General features: G+C 37.5%; 1 protein-coding gene across 2 annotated transcripts in view; it reads right to left on the reverse strand.

Moving 5' to 3' along the window:
* Positions 1–19329, reverse strand: part of JMY (junction mediating and regulatory protein, p53 cofactor) — a 118378-nt gene that overhangs the window by 17217 nt on the left and 81832 nt on the right. For both annotated transcript variants that reach the window (XM_032847827.1, XM_032847819.1), the window contains exons 5-10: positions 16154–16319; positions 15334–15521; positions 13115–13201; positions 4281–4376; positions 1968–2565; positions 442–752 (exon numbers count right to left, since the gene is read on the reverse strand). In XM_032847827.1, the coding sequence (XP_032703718.1) occupies positions 445–752; positions 1968–2565; positions 4281–4376; positions 13115–13201; positions 15334–15521; positions 16154–16319 (1443 nt within the window). In that variant the 3' untranslated portion in view covers positions 442–444. The remainder of the gene's footprint in view (positions 1–441; positions 753–1967; positions 2566–4280; positions 4377–13114; positions 13202–15333; positions 15522–16153; positions 16320–19329) is intronic.

The raw sequence follows: 19329 nt of genomic DNA on the forward strand, positions 1-19329 counted from the left end.
AAATTTTAATTTCTTTATTTTTTTAAAGATTTTATTTATTTATTTGAGAGAGTGTGTGAATGAACAAGAGAGCATAAGCAGGGTAAAGAACAGAGGGAGAAGCAGGCTTTCAGCTGAGCAGAGGATCCCCCGCCCCCAAAAATGTCCTGGGATCATGAACTGGGCCAAAGGCAGACACTTAACTGAGTAAGCCACCCAGGCACCCCTATTGTAGAAATTTTTAACAAGCAGGATATAAACACAGCATTTATGTAACAGTATCTTTGAAAAGCATTTTACTGTAAGTTCCCAGAAACTACACAAAACCTGAAGTTCACAAATCTATGGTCCATGCTCTGAGTTGTATAATAATACACCTCATGAATAAAATAGAACAGACCTCACCATTTAATATAAAAGCTGTATTACTGAATGCTACAAAAAGAAAATAAGACCATTTACCTGTTAATTTTCCCAATCTGTGCAAGGCAAAGCTTCCTCTTCATCCTCTGACTCAGGGGACGCTTCTTTGATTCTTCTAAGAGCTTCATGGATGCTCCGTGTTAGAGGGTCTGTGTCAGGCAGAAGTGTGAAGGATTCTCTCAGCACTTCCTTCTGTACCTTCTTCAATTTTACCCCTTTCCTGATTTGTGCCAAGATATTATTACTATCATCTTCATCAGGAAAAGGAGGCAGAGTTCGCTGTTCAACCTTTTTCAGATGAAAACTACCACGCTTCAAGGAAGCTAGCACCTCATCCATGGGTGAGCTCACTTTACAAATGAAAGAGAATAATTACAGTTAGGATCATAATTACAGTCCAATTAGAAACCTTTAGACTTTAGGACTGTGCTAGCCAAGGACACTGAAAACAACACAGACCATGAAGTGTGGACTGAAGGTTTCCCAGAAACAGATGGGATCCCAATTATGTTTGTTTAAACAAACAAAGCCACAACACCCAGATTCCAATTCCAAGTTATTATCTCTATGATTTCCCATGTAAGAGAAGCAAGCAGATTGGGAGCTGGAAGGTGGTCTTTGGGAATATAATGGGTGAGACTCCCAAAGGATTTCCATAATTCAACAGCTCAATCTAAATTCAGACAGCAACTGAGTTACAAATATAATTTTAAAGAACTAAGTTTTGATTCACTATGGTCATTTTTAAATTTTTTTCAAGAGATTTTTAAATTATTATTATTAAATAAACTCTATCCCCCATGTGGGGCTTGAACTCATGCCCCTGAGGATCAAGAGTTGCATGCTTTACTGACTGAGCCAACCAGGTGCCCTGACTACAGTGACTTTTATTTTTTCCATTTAGCTGTTTTACATATAAAATTCTACTCCAGTTATGGTAAAAATATTTTAATGTATGATTTCTCAGATTAAAATTTAATATACAAATTATTTTATATAATGTTCTCCCAATGAAAGCGACAGACCAGAATTATAACAGCTTTATTAAGGCATATATGGCATGCAATAAATTATGTATGCTATTCCCCATCCTTCCCTGCTTTTTTATACAAAGAGTATACCAAGGCCCTCAATAAATATGTGACCAAATGTTACATGGTCCTGCCAGTATCATCCTAGTGTGACAGTCCTGCCCAGCTAGCTTACATTTTCTGGTGTGAATACCTTACTCGTTATTTCCTAGGTTTAAAAATCAGATTTTCTTTTTAACACAGAAGGAGCCACTTACTATGTATTACCAGATAGACCAAGTATCACTTCAAAATACATAGGTTTTAGAACATCCCTAAGAGCTCAAGAAGGTACACATTTCTGTGTCTGTACACGTTTGCTGATGCGGACTGGGAGAATCTGTGCCAAGCTGGGACTCTGCAAACCTCTTTACTATCGAATAATGTCCAAAAATAAAATGTTTTAAGCTCTGTTGGGTGCTATGAAATATAATGTCCTTTGATTATGTCTTAACTTATTCAACACATGAATATGAACATGTCTGTTTAACTTACCTCTTCTCCTCTGTAAACCTTCAGCAGTCTTTTTCAGCTTCTTCCTGGCACTGACCAGCTGGCTGCTGTCAAAGAGATGTGCTGAGGGTGCACTCGCAGACTTCGGGATCCTCTTCTCATTCCCCTCTGTTCTAGGCAGACCTTTCTCCAGTATCTCTAGGGAGCTGTCCTTAGCAACAGGCAGAGGGGGTGGTGGGGGGGGAGGGGGAGGCGGGGGTGGGGGAGGTGGTGTTGGGGGAAGAGGTGGGGGGAGTGGAGCTGTGGTAATAGAACCTGGTTCGAGGTCAATATTATTCAAAACTGGAAGAGATACAGTGGGCGGCAGTTCAGAGGTAACACCACTGAGAGGTAATGAAGTGGCTTCAAGTTGTGCTAATGAAGTATCTTCAAGTTGTGAGAGGCTTTGGGCTTCTGTTTTCTGTGATGACCCAAGCTTCCCTCTTCCTTCCTCCACCTTTTCACTGTTATCTTCTGGCTGCAGCGCTCCTGGCAGAGGGTCATACTGGTCCTCACAGGGCACAGGACTGGCTGTGCTTCTTCTTCTGGCATGAGCCAGTCGCAATCTGGTTGATTTAAGTATGACTTGGCCAGGGTACCTCTAAAAAAATCAGAAGTTATTATAACTGGTCAAATTACAGTAAAACAATTTATGAACAAATGGCTATTTTCTCCTTCTGATGCAAGATGTTATTTTGGAGCTTTTGTGATTTTTCAGGGAAAGTGCTTTTAAAAAGTTAAACAGAAGACTAGAATACCAAAGCATAATACCTTTCGACAATTATCACTGAGCTCTATTTGCTTATCAACTCCTTTATCAAGGCCCTATCCCCTCTTAACCACTTAAGAAGCCAACTGTTCAGAATTATTAGAGGATTTGAAGATTTTTAATGACTGAAATTAGTAATTTAAATGGCAAAATAGCAAGATAAAAATACGAAACATATATGATATTGGTATATAGAAAGCTATGAAACTATTAGCTTCTTACATGTATTTTCACAAGCTTACAGTTCAAAACATTATTTTTCATTTTTTAAACATTTCCTGGTATTCAAAAAACTCTCAAAACAGTATGTACATTTTTATGATGGAAGAAGAGGGAATACAATTTTAAGTACTAACATACAGAACTCTTATTCTATCTTTTACTGTAGTAAAACCTACCATTAATGGATTTGGTGAACAACATTTACTTAACACAAGGTTTATCCTTGTCAGCACAGATAGGAAGTTAGACTCCTGAGCACTTCCATAACTAGAACCATTCAGCTTCAACACAGCTCCAAGGAAATGTATGGCCACTGTGTACTGGCATCCAGGGTCCTGGGTTAGCCTGGCAAGAGAACTGCCAAACCATTTCTCATGTAAGCTGTTCCACTCTCTAATTCTGCCTGGGTCATTTCCATAGATTGTTAGCATAGGTTACTGTATGTGCTATTAATAACAAGTTGATGCCTGAAATGGATAGTCAGTTGTGAACTAATTAATTTTATAAAACAACAACAAAAATCCAGGTTTGCCAAAGGCTGTGATGATCCTTCTATACTACTGAAATGATAGGCCAACACCACGAGGTTATTAATGCTGTACACAAATGGAAGAAAGGTATGGGGTGCTTGGGTGGCACAGTCACTTACATGACCGACTCTTGGTTTCAGTTCAGGTCATGATCTCAGGGTTGTGAAATCGAGCCCTGTGTCAGGCTCCACGCTCACTGCTTAAGACTCTCTCTCCTTCTCCTCTGCCCCTGCCCCCACTCATTCTCCCTCTCAAATGATAAATCTTTAATACCTACACAAATGAATGGGAGAAAGGTAGTCCTGTAATCACACATTAATTTTAAAAAAATATTTTAATATTTTATTTGTTATTTTGTTTATTTGAGAGAAGAGAGGGGGCGGAGAATCTAGAGTACACTCTGCCAAGCGCAGAGATGGACATGGGGCTTGATCTCTCAATCCTGAAATCATGATCTGAGAGAAAATCAAGAGTCAGACACTTAACCAACCTAGCCACCCAGGAACCCCTCAAGTAATTGTCTTTTTTTGGTTTTGTTCAAATTCAAAAGTTTGTTAACAAATAGTGTATTATCATTTTTAGGGTAGAATTGTGATTCATCAGTTGCATATAATACTCAGTGCTCATAACAAGTGTCCTCCTTATTGTCCATCACCCCATTAACCCATCCCCAATAATTATATTTTCTAAATTATAAAGGAAAAACTAAGTTTTTTCTCATAATCTTCCAATAGGCATGTATATGTAGCTGTTTAAAAAAAATGAAAAACAACCAATTGATCATACTTTTATTACCTGTTTAAAAGTTCGAAGTCTATCCAGTGTTCTCTGTCTTTCCTGGCTAACCCAAGCACTTTTTCTTTCTTCTTCATCATGTAATTTTTCTCTCTTCTGATAAAAAAATGAACAGTAATTTCATTATGACATGTCCTGTTCATTTTTATTATTAACTGGGGGGGGGGGAATACCTCTCAATGAGTAAAAAAAGTAAAATGGGTAACTCAAAGAATGATTCATTAAACAAAGTGTTTCATGGAATGAAACTACCAATTTTTAACAGAAATCATAGTTTTAAAATTCACAGTGATATGCTGACAAAACAATACCATTTCTTTTTTTGCATTTACCCACAATTAAAGATGTTTACTCTGAAAAATAATATCAAATCTTCTCTAGACCAAAAAATGTTCCATTTTGAGTTTCTGGCTTAGACAATTTAAGTATAAAATACTTGTAGCTGCTCTATTCTGCAAAATCAAATAGTTACCTTAAAAATAAAAATAAATAAAATCAGCAACCACCTGGCCAATAACTTAGATACCAATATAACCAGCAGTTAGGAAAAAAAGTATTTCTTGAATTATATGTGAATCATTTGGTTTAATATCACACCTTGAAGTTGGGAGTTATCTGCAGAGAAATTTAGAAGTTTCCCTATGTTAATGCTAACTGGTAGTAACTGTGGAAAACCGTTTGTATGTTTGGTATATGGAGACTCCTCAAAAAATTAAAAACAGAATTACCTTATGATCCAGTAATTTCACTACTAGGTGTTTACCTAAATAATATGGAAATACTAATTGGGAAATATATATGCACCCCTATGTTTATTGCAGCATTATTTACCATAGCCAAATAATGGAAGCAGCCCAAGTGCCCATCTATGGAGAAATGAATAAAGAAGCTTTGGCATATATAAAACAGAATATTGCTCAGCCATAAAAATAATGAAAACTTGCCATGTGCAACAACATGGATGGACCTAGGGAGTATAATGCTAAGTTAAATAAGCCAGAGAAAGACAAATACCGTATGATTTCACTCACATGTGGAAATTAAGAAACAAATGAGCAAAGGAAAAAAAGAGAGACAAACCAAGGAACAGATTCATAACTATAGAGAACAGATTGTTGCCAGAGGGGATGTGGGTGGGAGGAATGGGTAAAAGAAGTGATGGGAATCAACAATACACTTATCAGGATATGTACTGAGTAATGTAAAGAATTGTTAACCGATCACACTGTACACCTGAAACAAACAGAATACTGTTGTTAACGATACTGAAATTTAAAAAAAAAATTCCTTATGTTGCTGAATCACCTAAAGGTTATCTAATTAAATCTGATTTTACAGAACAAGTATTAAATGAAAAGGCATTTTAAGCTTTGCAAATAGGCTATGACTTTATTTCCTGCTTTGTTTTAAAAACTTGGAGATACCTATTATAAGATCAGTTAATTCCATGTGAAGAGGACAGTGGTCTCCAGTGTGTCACTAACTTGTCTTTCTTCCATTTGTCCTTTTCAAAGTCAATCTTCCATTATTCCCTTACTCTATTACGTCTTTTCTTTCCCACCACCAGCTTTTCCCTGAACCATTTCTACTGATGGTTACTGCTTCATTTGTCTTGGATGATTACACTGAAATCCAAAGGCTGACTTGAATCTTCAGGCTGAAAGTGAAAGGGTTTCAGGAAACCCTGACCTACAATCATCACCTGGTAAAGTTACTAGACTTCCACAACCAACAAGAACTCATAATACTTATGAGTATCTGAACAGAAAAATCAAGTCTCATGGAGGATGGGTGGAAGGAGGGGAGACCTCAGGACTCACACTGCAACATTCAAAGCTACAAGAAAGTGTAACAGTCTCTATACAATTTTAATAGAGAGAAAATATGACAGTATGACCTAGAAAAATTGTCTCTTAGGAAACGGACAAGCACCCCCCAAAACATGCCAGAACACAGAATATATGGTAACCATGAAACCTTCCTGAAATGGCACCTCAATGAAATCTAACTCTAAGATGAAACAAAATAAACTCAGGAAGCGGAGTTGTGATAATCTATTTTAGTGGTTTTTTCTTCATAATTTTTTTCTCTATTGCTTTAATCTTTCATAAAATCACATGTCTTTTTATAAACACAGTAAGGTTTTTAAAAATGTGTAAGAATGGTTGAGAAGCATCTTTGCAAGCCACTAATTTTAAAATTGCTTATAATAAGAATTTTTAAAGTAGTAGTAAAAAAAAAGGAGTTTATAATATGCTTTTTAAAATCAAAATCTAGGGGCGCCTGGATGGCTCAGTGGGTTAAGGCCTCTGCCTTCGGCTCAGGTCGTGATCCCAGGGTCCTGGGATCGAGCCTCACATTGGGCTCTCTGCTCAGCAGGGAGCCTGCTTCCCCCCCACCCTGCCTGCCTCTCTGACTACTTGTGATCTCTGTCAAATAAATGAATAAAATCTTAAAAAAAAAATCAAAATTTATACACGTATCAAGATGCTCAATTATTCAGGAAAAACCTCACCTTGCTTATAGATTAGACCAAATTAGAAAATATTAAGACAAGGAAACTTTTTAAGATCAGAAAATAAAGAAGGATAGCATGTTAAAATACCATCTAAGAGAGTAATAAGCTAGGGGGAAAGCAGCTGAAGATAAAGAAATTACATTCTTCCATCAGACACTTGTCAATTACCTGTCAGTCAGGCCCTATATTAAGCCCTAGAAAAGCAGCATGGATGTGTAAGTGGTGGTGACAAAGAATAGGCATGTTAAATAGACCCAGAGGTTTAATTGTCAAGTACCAGGGGAGAAACGGACCCTGCTGGAGGTAGAGGTGGTAAAAAAGAGGAAAACTCCCAGAAGAGAGCACAGGCAGCTCTTGGACAACAGCCTTAGCAACTTTTTTTTAGATAGGTCTCCTCAGGCAAAGGAAACAAAAGCAAAAATCAAATACTGGGACTATACCAATATAAAAAACTTTGGCACAGTGAAGGAAACCATCAATAGAAGGAAAAGGCAACCTACTGAATGGAAGATACCTGCAAATGATATGTCCGGTAAGGAGTTAAAATCCAAAACATATAAAGAACTTATACAACTCAATACCAAAGAAAATAATAATAATAATAATAATCTGTTTTAAAATAATAATAATCTGCTAAAAAATGGGATTTTTTCCAAAGATATGCAAATGGCCAAAGGACTCATGAAAAAACACTCAACAGCACTACTGATTGGGGAAATGCAAATCAAAACTACAATGACATATCACCTTACACCTGTCAGAATGGCTAGAACGAAAAAGACAAGAAATAACAAGTGTTGGAGAGGATATGGACAAAAGGAAGCCTTGTGCACTGTTGGTGGGAGGGTAAAGTGGTGCAGCCACTGTAGACAACAGTATGGAGGTTCCTCAAAGAAACTAAAAATATAAATATCCTGAGGCGCCTGGGTGACTCAGATGGTTAAGCATCAGCCTTTGGCTCAGGTCGTGATCTCCATCCAGGTCCTGGGATCGAGCCCCATGTTGGGCTCCCTATTCAGCAGGAAGCCTGCTTCTCCCTCTCACCCTGCCTGCTTCTCTGCCTGCTTGTGCTCTCTCTCTCATATAATGAATAAAAAATTTAAAACATATATATCTCTCCTATGATACAGTAATTCCACTTATGGGTATTTATCCAAAGACTATGATAACTAATTTAAAAAGATATATGCACCCCCATGTTTGTTACAGCATTATTCACAATAGCCAAAATATGTAAGTGTCCAAAGTGTCCATTGAAAGAGGAGTAGATGAAGATGGATATGTACAATGGACTATTACTCAGCCATAAAAAGAATGATTATCTTGCCATCTGTAACAACATGGATGGACCCAGGGGTTATTATGCTAAATGAAGTAAGTCAGACAAACACTGTATGACTTCACTTATATGTGGCATTTAAAAAACAAAATGAACGAGCAAACAAAAAAGGCAGAAACAGAGCCATCAGCAACAAAGAACAAACTTGTGGTTTCCAGAGGGGAGGGAGGTGGGCAGGTGGGCAGGTGGGAAAAGGGCGTGGAGGGCAATGGAAGGTACCGGCTTCCAGTTACAGAATGACTAACTCATGGGGATAAAAGGTACAGCACAGGGAATATAGTCAGTGGTACTGTGACAGTGCTGTGTGGTGACAGGGGTAACTGTACTTGTGGAAAGGACAGCATGATATATGGAACTGTCATATCAGTATGTTGTACACCCAAAACTAACGTAACTACACTTCAATTTTAAAATATCCTCTGTTAGAAAAAAAAAAAACCTATTATGAACACCAAACTAGCTAAGAGACTACACCTTAACTGTTCAACACAACAAGGGACTGTAATTATGTGATGCCACAGAGATGTCAGCAATGGCAATCATACTGCAAAAGGAATGTTATCAACTCAATATGCTACATATCTTAAATTTACACAATGTTACATCTCAATTAAAAAAAACTGCCAAGAAATGGTTTTTAAAAAAACACTGTAATCAAAATAATCTTAAAACTTCTGATCAGTTTCCATAAACTACAGCTTAAATTATTCTGCATGTACTTTCTTGAAGTGAAACCCATCAATTAAGAGAGTGTGGTTAATAAAACAAGAATGCACTTTTTAATGGGAAAACTGACTTGTTTCCCCACCATTTCCTTCTCTTACTCAATCTGTCTCTCAGCTTTAAAAGAGTAAGTAGCTTTACACTTCTTTTTTTTTTACACTTTCTATTCTGTTTCAGAGAGTTTACTATCAAATATTCAAATAAACTTCCAGGGCGCCTGGGTGGTTCAGCTGGTTAAGCAACTGCCTTCAGCTCAGGTCATGATCCCGAGTCCAGGGATGGAGTCCCTCATCAGGCTCCCAGCACCATGGGGAGTCTGCTTCTCTCTCTTTCTCCCCTCTTATGTTCTCTCTCACTCTCTCTCCCTCAAATAAATAAATAAAATCTTTAAATAAACTTCCTTATTCTTAAATATTTAATTTGCAAGGATTTCCAGAAGAAATTTTTGAGACACTAACGTTAACATCTAGGAATGTGCATTTTAAACCACCTGAGGGGTTTAAATAAAGGTGGCTTAAAACCAACTTTGAAAAACAATGATTTATTTTAATGTAAGCCAACTTGCCATTTACTACAGTTATGCATGTTAAAGATAAGGAGATAGCTAGTGGGCTCATTCTCCCACACTTAGCATTCCACCCAAAGCTCATATTAGGCAGAAATTATAAGGCAGATGACATCTATTTTGAGATCCCCTCAAGTATCAGTTTCCTCATTTTTACTCTTCTTTGCCCTAAGAAACTCTTGAAGAAAGGATTTAATACTCATTCTAAAAAAATAATTAGGGGCACCTGAGTGGCTCTGTCAACTGTGTCTGCCAGGAGCACTGGGCTTCCTGCTCTGTTGGTGAATCTGCTTCTCCCAGCTCCCCTTGATTGTGCTGTCAAATAAACAAAAATCTTAAAAAAAAAAATTAGTTACTACATCTATAGAAGTAGTGGCATTTCACCAAAGCCAAAATCTTCATAAAATAAGTAACAACGTCTAAGCAAGGATCTCAACAGCAATCTGAGAGCACAGGTGCAGATGCTGATAGAAGGAATTCTTTTTTTTTTTTTTTTAAAAACGATTTTATTCATTTATTTGACAGAGAAAGAGCGAGAGAGGGAACACAAGCAGGGGGAGTGGGAGAGGGAGAAGCAGGATCCCCACTGAGCAGGGAGCCTGATGCAGATGCTGAAGAATTGTGCCATCCATGCGCCCCTGATAAGAGGAATTTTATTTGCCTGTTCCACTGGCCCATTATCTACCCCTTACAAGGCAGCTTCTGATCTATGAAAAGCACAATGCAAAATAAAAATGCAAGAATTAATTTTGCTATTTCTAGTTTCATGGAGAATGATGAATCTTACAGTTTAGTATGGCTACTTTTACATGTTTAAAATCAAGAGTAAGGGGCAACTTTAACATATGCCAAAAGGAGCTTAAGGGATTAATGCAGACAAATTTAAGCCATCTGGCCTTTAGTGTGACAAAAATTACATGAGCATATATAGTGACATGGTCTTGTCAGCATTTCTACTATTTAATGAAATTTAGAATCAGTGGTTGAGTAATCTAAGACACATATGTCTGAAAAGACTGAAAGGATAATACAATGCAGACATGATGACGTATAGCAATGCTGGAAGTAGATTTCTTTCTTTCTTTTTTTTTTTTTAAAGATTTTATTTATTTATTTGACAGAGAGAGAGATCACAAGTAGGCAGAGAGACAGTCAGAGAGAGAGGAAGAAGCAGGCTCCCTGCTGAGCAGAGAGCCCGATGTGGGCCTCGATCCCAGGACCCTGGGACCATGACCTGAGCTGAAGGCAGAGGCTTTAACCCACTGAGCCACCCAGGCGCCCTGGAAGTAGATTTCTAATGCAATTTTTAAAAAAGTGACCTAAGGCGCCCGGCTAGCTCAGTCGGTAGAGCATGAGACTCTTAAAAAAGTGACCTAATGAGCTCAGTAAATGATAAACAGAGAGTAAGTTCCTCAACTTCATAAGGAACATCTACCCAAACCCTATAGCTAAGCATGGTAGTTAATGGCTAAGAAACTAGAAGCTTTCTTGTTAAGATCAGGAAAAGACAGAATGTCCCCTCTCACCATTCCTTCTCAGTTTGCATCATACTGGAAGTTGTAACTAATGGAAAAAGAGGAGTAAGTAAAATGTGTATAGATTGGGATATAAGAAATAAACCTGTCTTCATTTGCAGGTGACAAGACTGTTCCTGTAGAAAACCTGAAAGAACCAACAGAGAAAGAAAACGAACTAATGAATGGATTATAGCTTGGCTGCAAGGCTGACATATAAAAGTCAAATGCTTTCTAATGTACCAGCAATGAACACATCAAGTTTAATATTAAAAACTATTTACATTACCACCCCAAAAAAGAAAGATTTAGGCACAAATCTAATAAAATATGTGTAAGATCTATATGAGGCCAACTATAAAATTAATAGATTAAATAAAAAGGATCTAAGTAAATGGAGAGCTAATTCCCTGTTTATAGATAGGAAAACACAACATCAAGGTGCCCATTACTCCAAAATTTAAGCTATAAACATGATGTAATCCTAGTCAAAATCTCATTTGCATACTTTGTGGTTACAGACTAGCTTTGGAGAGGCAAAAGACCTAGATAAAAATAATAGAACACAGAGTACAAAATAGACCCAAATATATTTAATCAACTGATCTTTAACAAAAGAGCCAAGACAATCCAAAGGAGAAATGACAGGTTTTTTTTTCCTTAAAGAAATGGTGTTGGAACAACTAGACATTCACATTTAAAAATAAGTTTAGCTACAGACCCTAAACCCTTCAGATACATTAATACAGATCACAAACTTAAATGTAAAATAAACTATAAAGCTCCCAAAATATAACACAGGAGAAAATATAGATGACCTTGGGTTTGAAGAGGACTTTTTAGAAAAAGCACCAAAAGTACAACTCATGAAAGAAAGAAGTGATAAGCTGGACTTCAGTAACATTGAAATTAAAAATATTCTGTTCTGCAAGAGATGCTGACAAGAGAATGAAAAGACAAGCCGCAAATTTGAAGATATTTGCAAAAACCCTATCTAATAAAGGACTGTTCTCCAGAATAAAGAATTCTTAAAACTCTATAAAAAGAAAACAAACAACCCAATTAAAAAACCAGCAAAAGACCTGTACATAACCTCAGCAAAGAAGGTATAAAGATGACAAGAAAGCATTATGAAAGGATGCTCATTATCATACACCACCAGGGAACTGCAAACTAAACACTCATCAGATACCACCACATTCCTAATTAGAATGGCTAAAATACCAATGCTGGTAGGAATGTGGAGCAATAGAAACTCTTATTCATTGCTTGTAGCAATGCAAAATGCTACAGCCACTCTGGTAAACAATTTCACAGTATCATACAAAATTAAGTCACCTCTTACCTTATGATCCAGCAATTGTGCTCCTTGGTATTTACCCAAGATAGGAAAATTTATATGCACACAAAAACCTGTATGAATGTTCACAGCATTTTTATTCATAAGTGCCAAAACTTGGGAGCAACCAACATGTCTCATTAGGTAAATCAGAAAATAAACTGTGGTATATCCAGCACTTTTTAAAAAGAAATAAACTATCATGCCATGAAAATGCATGGAGAAAAAGAAAGAAAATAACTGGAGGAATCTTAAATGCATATTACTAAATTATGTCAATCTGAAAAGGCTACATATTGTATGAGTCCAATTAGACATTCTAGAAAAGGCAAAACTGTGGAGAGAGTAAAAAGATCAATGGTTGCCAGGGATGTAAGAGAGGTGGGGATGAATACATAGAACACAGGACATTCTCAGGGTGGTGAAAATGTTCTATATGACATTACAATGGTGGATTCATGACACTATGTATTTGTCAAAACCAACAGAACACACAGCACCAAGAATGAACTTATACTATGTACTTTGGGTGGTAACGATGTATCAGTGTTGATTCACTGAATGTAACAAAGGTACTACACTCTTTGCTGGAAGGAGAAGCTCTGCATGTATGGAAGTATATGGGAACTGTCTACATCGTGTACTTAATTTGTCTAAAACTGTTCTAGGTGATAATATATGCATACATATTAAACTACATACATTCCTATATACATATGTATGGAATTAATGCTAACATCTAGTTACTCACATTTTTTATTCTCTATAAATCTTATTCACTTTGAGACATGTAAATATCAAAGTTTTCTTCTACGTCTCCACAAGTTCAAACTTACTAGTTGTACTGTGTGATGGGTTCTATATTCATCTTCACTCCGAAGGCGCTGTTGGAACTTTTCATTATGTTTTGCAATACAAATTTCCTATAAATACATAAAATATGTTTTAATATAAGTGAAACCTGGAAGACTTGGAACACCACACCCGAGTTTATTTTATTGGGTTTAATTTTTAATCTTAACATGCACCTACATGGCAAAGCACCAAGTAGGCCATGTCTTTTCTCATCTGGGGTATTGAAGTAGCAGAAACCAAATCAGTAGGAACTGAAAAAACTACTAACTTTTCTAAAGATTCTAAGTCTTATTATACTCTTTAAACTAGTCTGAGTTTACAGACTCTTGGCTGAAAGTCTGTATTCTAAACTCTGATGGGTTAAAGAACATGATTTTGCCTGGAGTGTTTAAATAGTATTATGAAGTCTGTATCTTATGGTCAGAGACTGAGTGAAAAGACCTTAAAGATAAAAAGTCAGAAGGACAAAGAAAATATAGGAATGCTTATTCTAATCACATGAAAATAAAAACGTAAGAGTAAACTAGGAAATATGTGCCTCTTTACAAAATAATGCACTGTCTGACAACATTTAATGATACCATGCTATGTCTTCATTTTCCCTCAGTATTCCTAGAGAAGACCTCCAGGTAAAAAGATGGCCATTGGTTTCCAACACTCTCAAAACTATACCAAAAGATCACTCTTCTAACCAGATAAAGTGATACAATGAATGGCCTTTTAAGCCAGTAAACTACATTGTAAAGCAACTGTACAGTCTTTTCCACTAACACTGGGTTGACTCTACTGCCTAACAGTAGAGATCCTGAAATTAAATTCTTCAGGGCAGTCTCCGGAGGAATAACAAAGGTAGTATTATACAAGTAACATGCTACAGTGATACAATGACTCAGGCTTCGAAATCACACAGTCCTAAGACAGAATCCTACCTTTGTACCATAACTAGCTGCTTTTCCCTGGGTGATTTATCTAACTACCAGGAGCCTTAATTCCCTTGATTACAAAATGAGAATATAGGTCCCAAGTCCCTTATTTTTCAGATTTAGAACGGTGGGATGTTGTATACACACTACCCAGTAACTCCAGCAGGATCTGGGAAATAGCACCTTATAAGAAATACTAACATTGCGCAGTGAAATATATGAATAGTCAAAGTAAGTGGAGATGGACAACTTCCTCTCAGTTCAGCTCTGGGTTTGTCACCAAGTATGAGAATGCTTTTGATTTCTGGAGCTTTCTTGACTTAGGCAAAAGATTATTCTCTCATTTGACTAGGTGTATCATTAAAGAAGATAAAAAAGCATAAAGAATAATGTTGTTTCTATTCTTCTTCTTAAAAAGCACAATCACAAAACATAGACTTCAAGTCCTCATGACCTAGCCAGACACCCAGTCTTTGTTTTTTCAAGAGGAGAGGCAGGACATGATTTACATACAGTCAGAACTACCCTTGGGTATGGAATTCTATTGAGGATATTGGATAAACCGAGCACCCTGTGACTGTGGGCATGCTGACACAGAGAAAAGGATTACAACAATGTTACATGGAGAGGTGTGTTTTTATCTTTTGTATCATACAGTTGATCTCATTATCTTTCTTTTTAGGATGTAGTGTTTCTAGTTTCCTCTCTTTCCAGTCATCTCTTGTCATTACTTCTTCCCCCTGCAGACCTACCACCCCAGGTGGCAGGCTTGGAGGGATGGGGATAAGGATGGGAGGGACAAGACCATCGAGAGCCCCTGACTCCATGTGATGTGATGGGTTGCAGCAGAGATGAGGCTGCAGGTTCTTGGGGGGTAACCTTCCCTACCTCAGATTTAGATTAATATATATAATTCCTTCAAGACTGAGGTCAGAACCAAGATTTCACTAAAGAACAGCACTGGCCTCCTTAAATAATGAGCCAGGAATTGCATTACATGGGATCCTACAGTCATGCCTTTCAGCAGTCATGTTCAGGGTGCCGCAGGTAAACAGGACATCATCACTGGCTGTTCTAATGTGATTAACAGGGCTGCTCTCGGAAAACGACAAAATGTTAATATATTTGCAAAGAGGTAACTCTCACTTAGTTTTAAAACATGCAACTATTAGTGACAAACCAGGTTAGAATTATCAGATATGGGTCAAGGATTAAGTAATGCCTAAAAGCAAGATTTACAATTAAGGCTGTCTATTCAATAAATACCTATTATATACCTTCTTATTTCTGAGGTAGGCTTTCTTGGCTGAAACCCGTCCACGTCTTGCTTCCAGCTGGCGTGCTTTCTGCTGAAGTTTCTGTAGCTCTTCTCTCTGTAAGTGCATAGACGCTGCCATCTCTTCCTTCTCCAGCATGGCCTCCATGCTTTCATAAGTGTCATAGTAAACCACTTCATCTCTCTTTTCTATAACAAAACAACAACAAGGGGTAGTGGCTAAGAGCATAGGCTATGGAGCCAGAGAGAACAATGTTCTAATCCACTTATTGGCTCTGTAACCTCAGGCAATCCTTTTGTTGTTGTTGTTGATTAAGACTCAGTTTGATCCTAGTACATCTTTTTTTTTTTTTTCTTTTAGTAAGCTCTATACCCGGCACAGGGCTTGAAGTCATGACCTCTTCAGCTTCTTTGTAGAATAGTGATTATTGGGAAATATTACCTTCTAGGGTGTGTGTGTGTGTGCAGTGTGCAGGAAGTGCTTAGCAGTGTCTGACAAGCAGTTAGATGCTCAATAAATGTTAAGTATCATCCCCAGAACTCAAATTTTTCTGGCTAAAACAACTTAACAAAAGTGAGCATTTTGCATAGTAATAACGTAACTGCATTGCTAAGTATAGTTAATGACTTGAGTTTAGAAGCTCCTCTAAAAGGTTTTATGTTAGGATTTTTTTAGTCTCAACAGTTTCAAGGACCATAGCTGACATATACATACATACATACATACATACATACATACACATATATATATGTATGTATTTTTTTTCCCTCTATGTATTCCTTTTTTTTTTTGGATTTATGTGGTTGAATGCATACCATACCCGATATAAGTCTTTTGATGCTTTCTAGCTGGGCTGTCAATAATAACTCTTCACACTTCAGGATTTCAAACTGTACTTCATACAACTGAAGTTGCAGATCATAATAATCAGCTTCTAACTGATCCAATCGTGCTATGGCTTCTGTACCACCCTGCAAACTCTGCATCTGTGTGAAAATAAAATAAAAATATTTCTAGCTGGTAGGGACAAGAAAAAAAAAAATCAAGCTATGATTAGAAATGAATACTAATAATACGGCATAAATCCACGAATCAACTGTTCCAAGAAAAAAACTTGAAGTCAAGAACTAAGATTTTTTTAAAAGATAGAAAGATAGTTAATAATCAAAACATAATACAGTTTTGGAAATAACTAGGCAAATATAGTAAATTAATTTGTATTACATCTCATGTTTAGAATCTATTATTATGATATAAATATTAAAAGTGTCCTTTCCTTTCAAAAGTGGATGTGCTAGGATATTCAGTTTTCTCTTCCAAATACGAATGAGATTATGTATGAATGAATAAGATTAAGCCATACTGGCATAGTTACAACCACAGGATAAAAGTCTGGTTTCCCTACACACTGGAACTATGTTGTGCTCCATGGTTACAACCTGACTAGACTCTGGAATCTGGTGAGTGAGGAGCAAGGTGAGTGGGTGTGAGGAAAACAATATGACAGAATTGATTTTCTAGAAATCCCTGCAATCTACTAATAATGGTAACTATTAATATCTTTAAGTAAATGCACTCAGGATCCTATATCCAACTCAGATTTCTAAGCATGTCTTATGAAGTGGTGGTTGGTCTTACATGAGGTTTGCTTGGTTGGTTGATTGGGTTTTGGTCCTGAAAAGAAGGGAGGAAGAGACTTTGCCAGGCATTAGAAGGAAATTACTCTCAGCAAAGTATGCTTCAGATACTAGTCCCTAACCCCATTATTTCCATGGAGTCCTACTTGGCCCTATGGAGAAAGGTGGCAGTAAGAAGGAGCTGACAGAATGGCTTTTCGGGATTCTGTGAAGTACAAGCATGTGAGAGAGTAAAGCATTCCTCCCAGAACATTTCTTCTAAGAATATAGTTTCTACCACTTTGGCAGTTGAAAGGTTCATGCTTAGAAACTCAGGATACCACTGGCACAAGTACCAGTGTGCCTTGGGTGAACTAGCAGCATTGGTGAGGAGGCCCTGGCCTCAACTGGAACCCTAGTAAGTGACCACCAAAGGGGTAGAGGAGGAACAGAGAAAAATGAGAGAAATGTTTTGTGACCTCATGTGAGGGGTCATCTGGGGCTTCCAGAATACTGAGGAGATACTTGGAGGGTACTCTTAGGACAGCTGTGGCAGCAAAGATATTCTTATTGCTGCAAAATAATCCTTTCAGTCTGGTGAGGTTGGTGAAACATGTTAGCACATAGAGTACATTTTAAACAAGAGTCCAGCCTTTCATGGGGCACCTGGGTGGTTCAGTTGGTTAAGCCACTACCTTCAGTCCTGGGATCAAGCCCTGCATTGGACTCCTTGCTTAGCGGGGAGCCTGCTTTAATCCTCTCCTCCCCACTCGTGCTCTCTCTCACAATAAATTAAAAAAAAAAAAAAAAAAAAAGAGTCCAGTCTTTCCTGTACACTCTAGATACCCAACACAGTCTTACCGAAAAACAGAGTATTTTTTTTAAGCACAAAATTTAAAGTTCCTTTTAAACTTCAAAAGCAACATGGGATGCCTGGGTGGCTTGGGGTCCTAAGAGTAAGCCCCAAGTCAGGCTCTCCACTCAGCAGGGAATCTGCTTCTCTCTCTCCCCCAAAGTCGTAAGCATGCATATGCACTCTTTCTCTCTCAAATAAACAAAATCTTTTTAAAAATCCCTGCAAAGCATGGAAAGAACCTAGATGTCCATCAACAGATGAATGGATAAAGAAGATGTGGTATATATACACAATGGAATACTATGCAGCCATCAAAAGAAATGAAATCTTGCCATTTGCGACGACGTGGATGGAACTAGAGGGTATTATGCAGAGCGAAATAAGTCAATCGGAGAAAGACAACTATCATATGATCTCCCTGATATGAAGAAGTGGAGATGCAATGTGGGGGGGTTGGGGGTAGGAAAAGAAAAAGTGGAAGAAGGTGGGATTGGGAGGGAGACAAACCATAAAAGACTCAATCTCAAAAAACAGACTGAGGGTTGCTGGGGGGAGGGGGGACAGGAGAGGGTGGTGGGGATATGGACATTGGGGAGGGTATGTGCTATGATGAGTGCTGTGAAATGTGTGAACCTGGTGATTCACAGACCTGTACCCCTGGGGATAAAAATACATTATATGTTTATTTTAAAAAAATAATTAAAAAAAAAAATCCCTGCAAAGCAACAGTTGGGCTATGATCTAAATGTCCAATGGTATACATTTAAAAATAATCTGGTTAATTAAATACAATGTTATTTAATAAATGTTATAAAAAATTATAAATATTTAATGAATTTATAAGCCAGAGATGCTATTGCATTAGGAAGTATTTTATGATTGACGAACAATAAATATAGAACAAACCACAGAAGGGTTTCATTATAGTGGCTTATAGAGAAAGCTGACAAAATGAAATCCTGCTATTTTTGTCCTAAGTCATAAAATAGGAATCTACATGTGATTTCTTTCCTCAGACTCCCAGTCTCACTTTAAATTATAAACATCCCTTTGCATACTGTCTTGGGTCTCTTACCCAGCTGTGGAGACTATAATCCCAGAATCTATAATCCTGTTATCAGCACCAAACTTTCTGTGAGCACAGCATACAAACAAGTGAAATATGTAATGTTAGAAGCTTTATTCCCTAGGGAACTATAATTAGTTAAGATAAAACCTCAGTATGAATTGGTCTAAAAACCTTCTCGTGAGATCAGTTCCAGTGACAATGTTTGGACAGAAACCTGGGCTGTTAGTACCACCTTCACTATCTTTAGCTCTCTCCAGCTGGAGAGAACCATGTATGTGCCATGTTCCTAACACTGTAATAAGGCTTCCCCTTGCACACTCTTAAGTCTGACTCTCTTGTCTAATACTTTGGGTAAGGAAAAAAGTTGGGAGCCCCCTGCTGACATACCTTTACATTGTCGGCCAATATCAAATACCAAACTGAGAAAGGACCGGGTGTTTCCTTACCAGAAGTGA

This window comes from Lontra canadensis, unplaced genomic scaffold (genome assembly GCF_010015895.1).
Source record: "Lontra canadensis isolate GAN:19392208 unplaced genomic scaffold, GSC_riverotter_1.0 scaffold4, whole genome shotgun sequence".
In the NCBI taxonomy this organism is placed as follows: Eukaryota; Metazoa; Chordata; class Mammalia; order Carnivora; family Mustelidae; genus Lontra; species Lontra canadensis.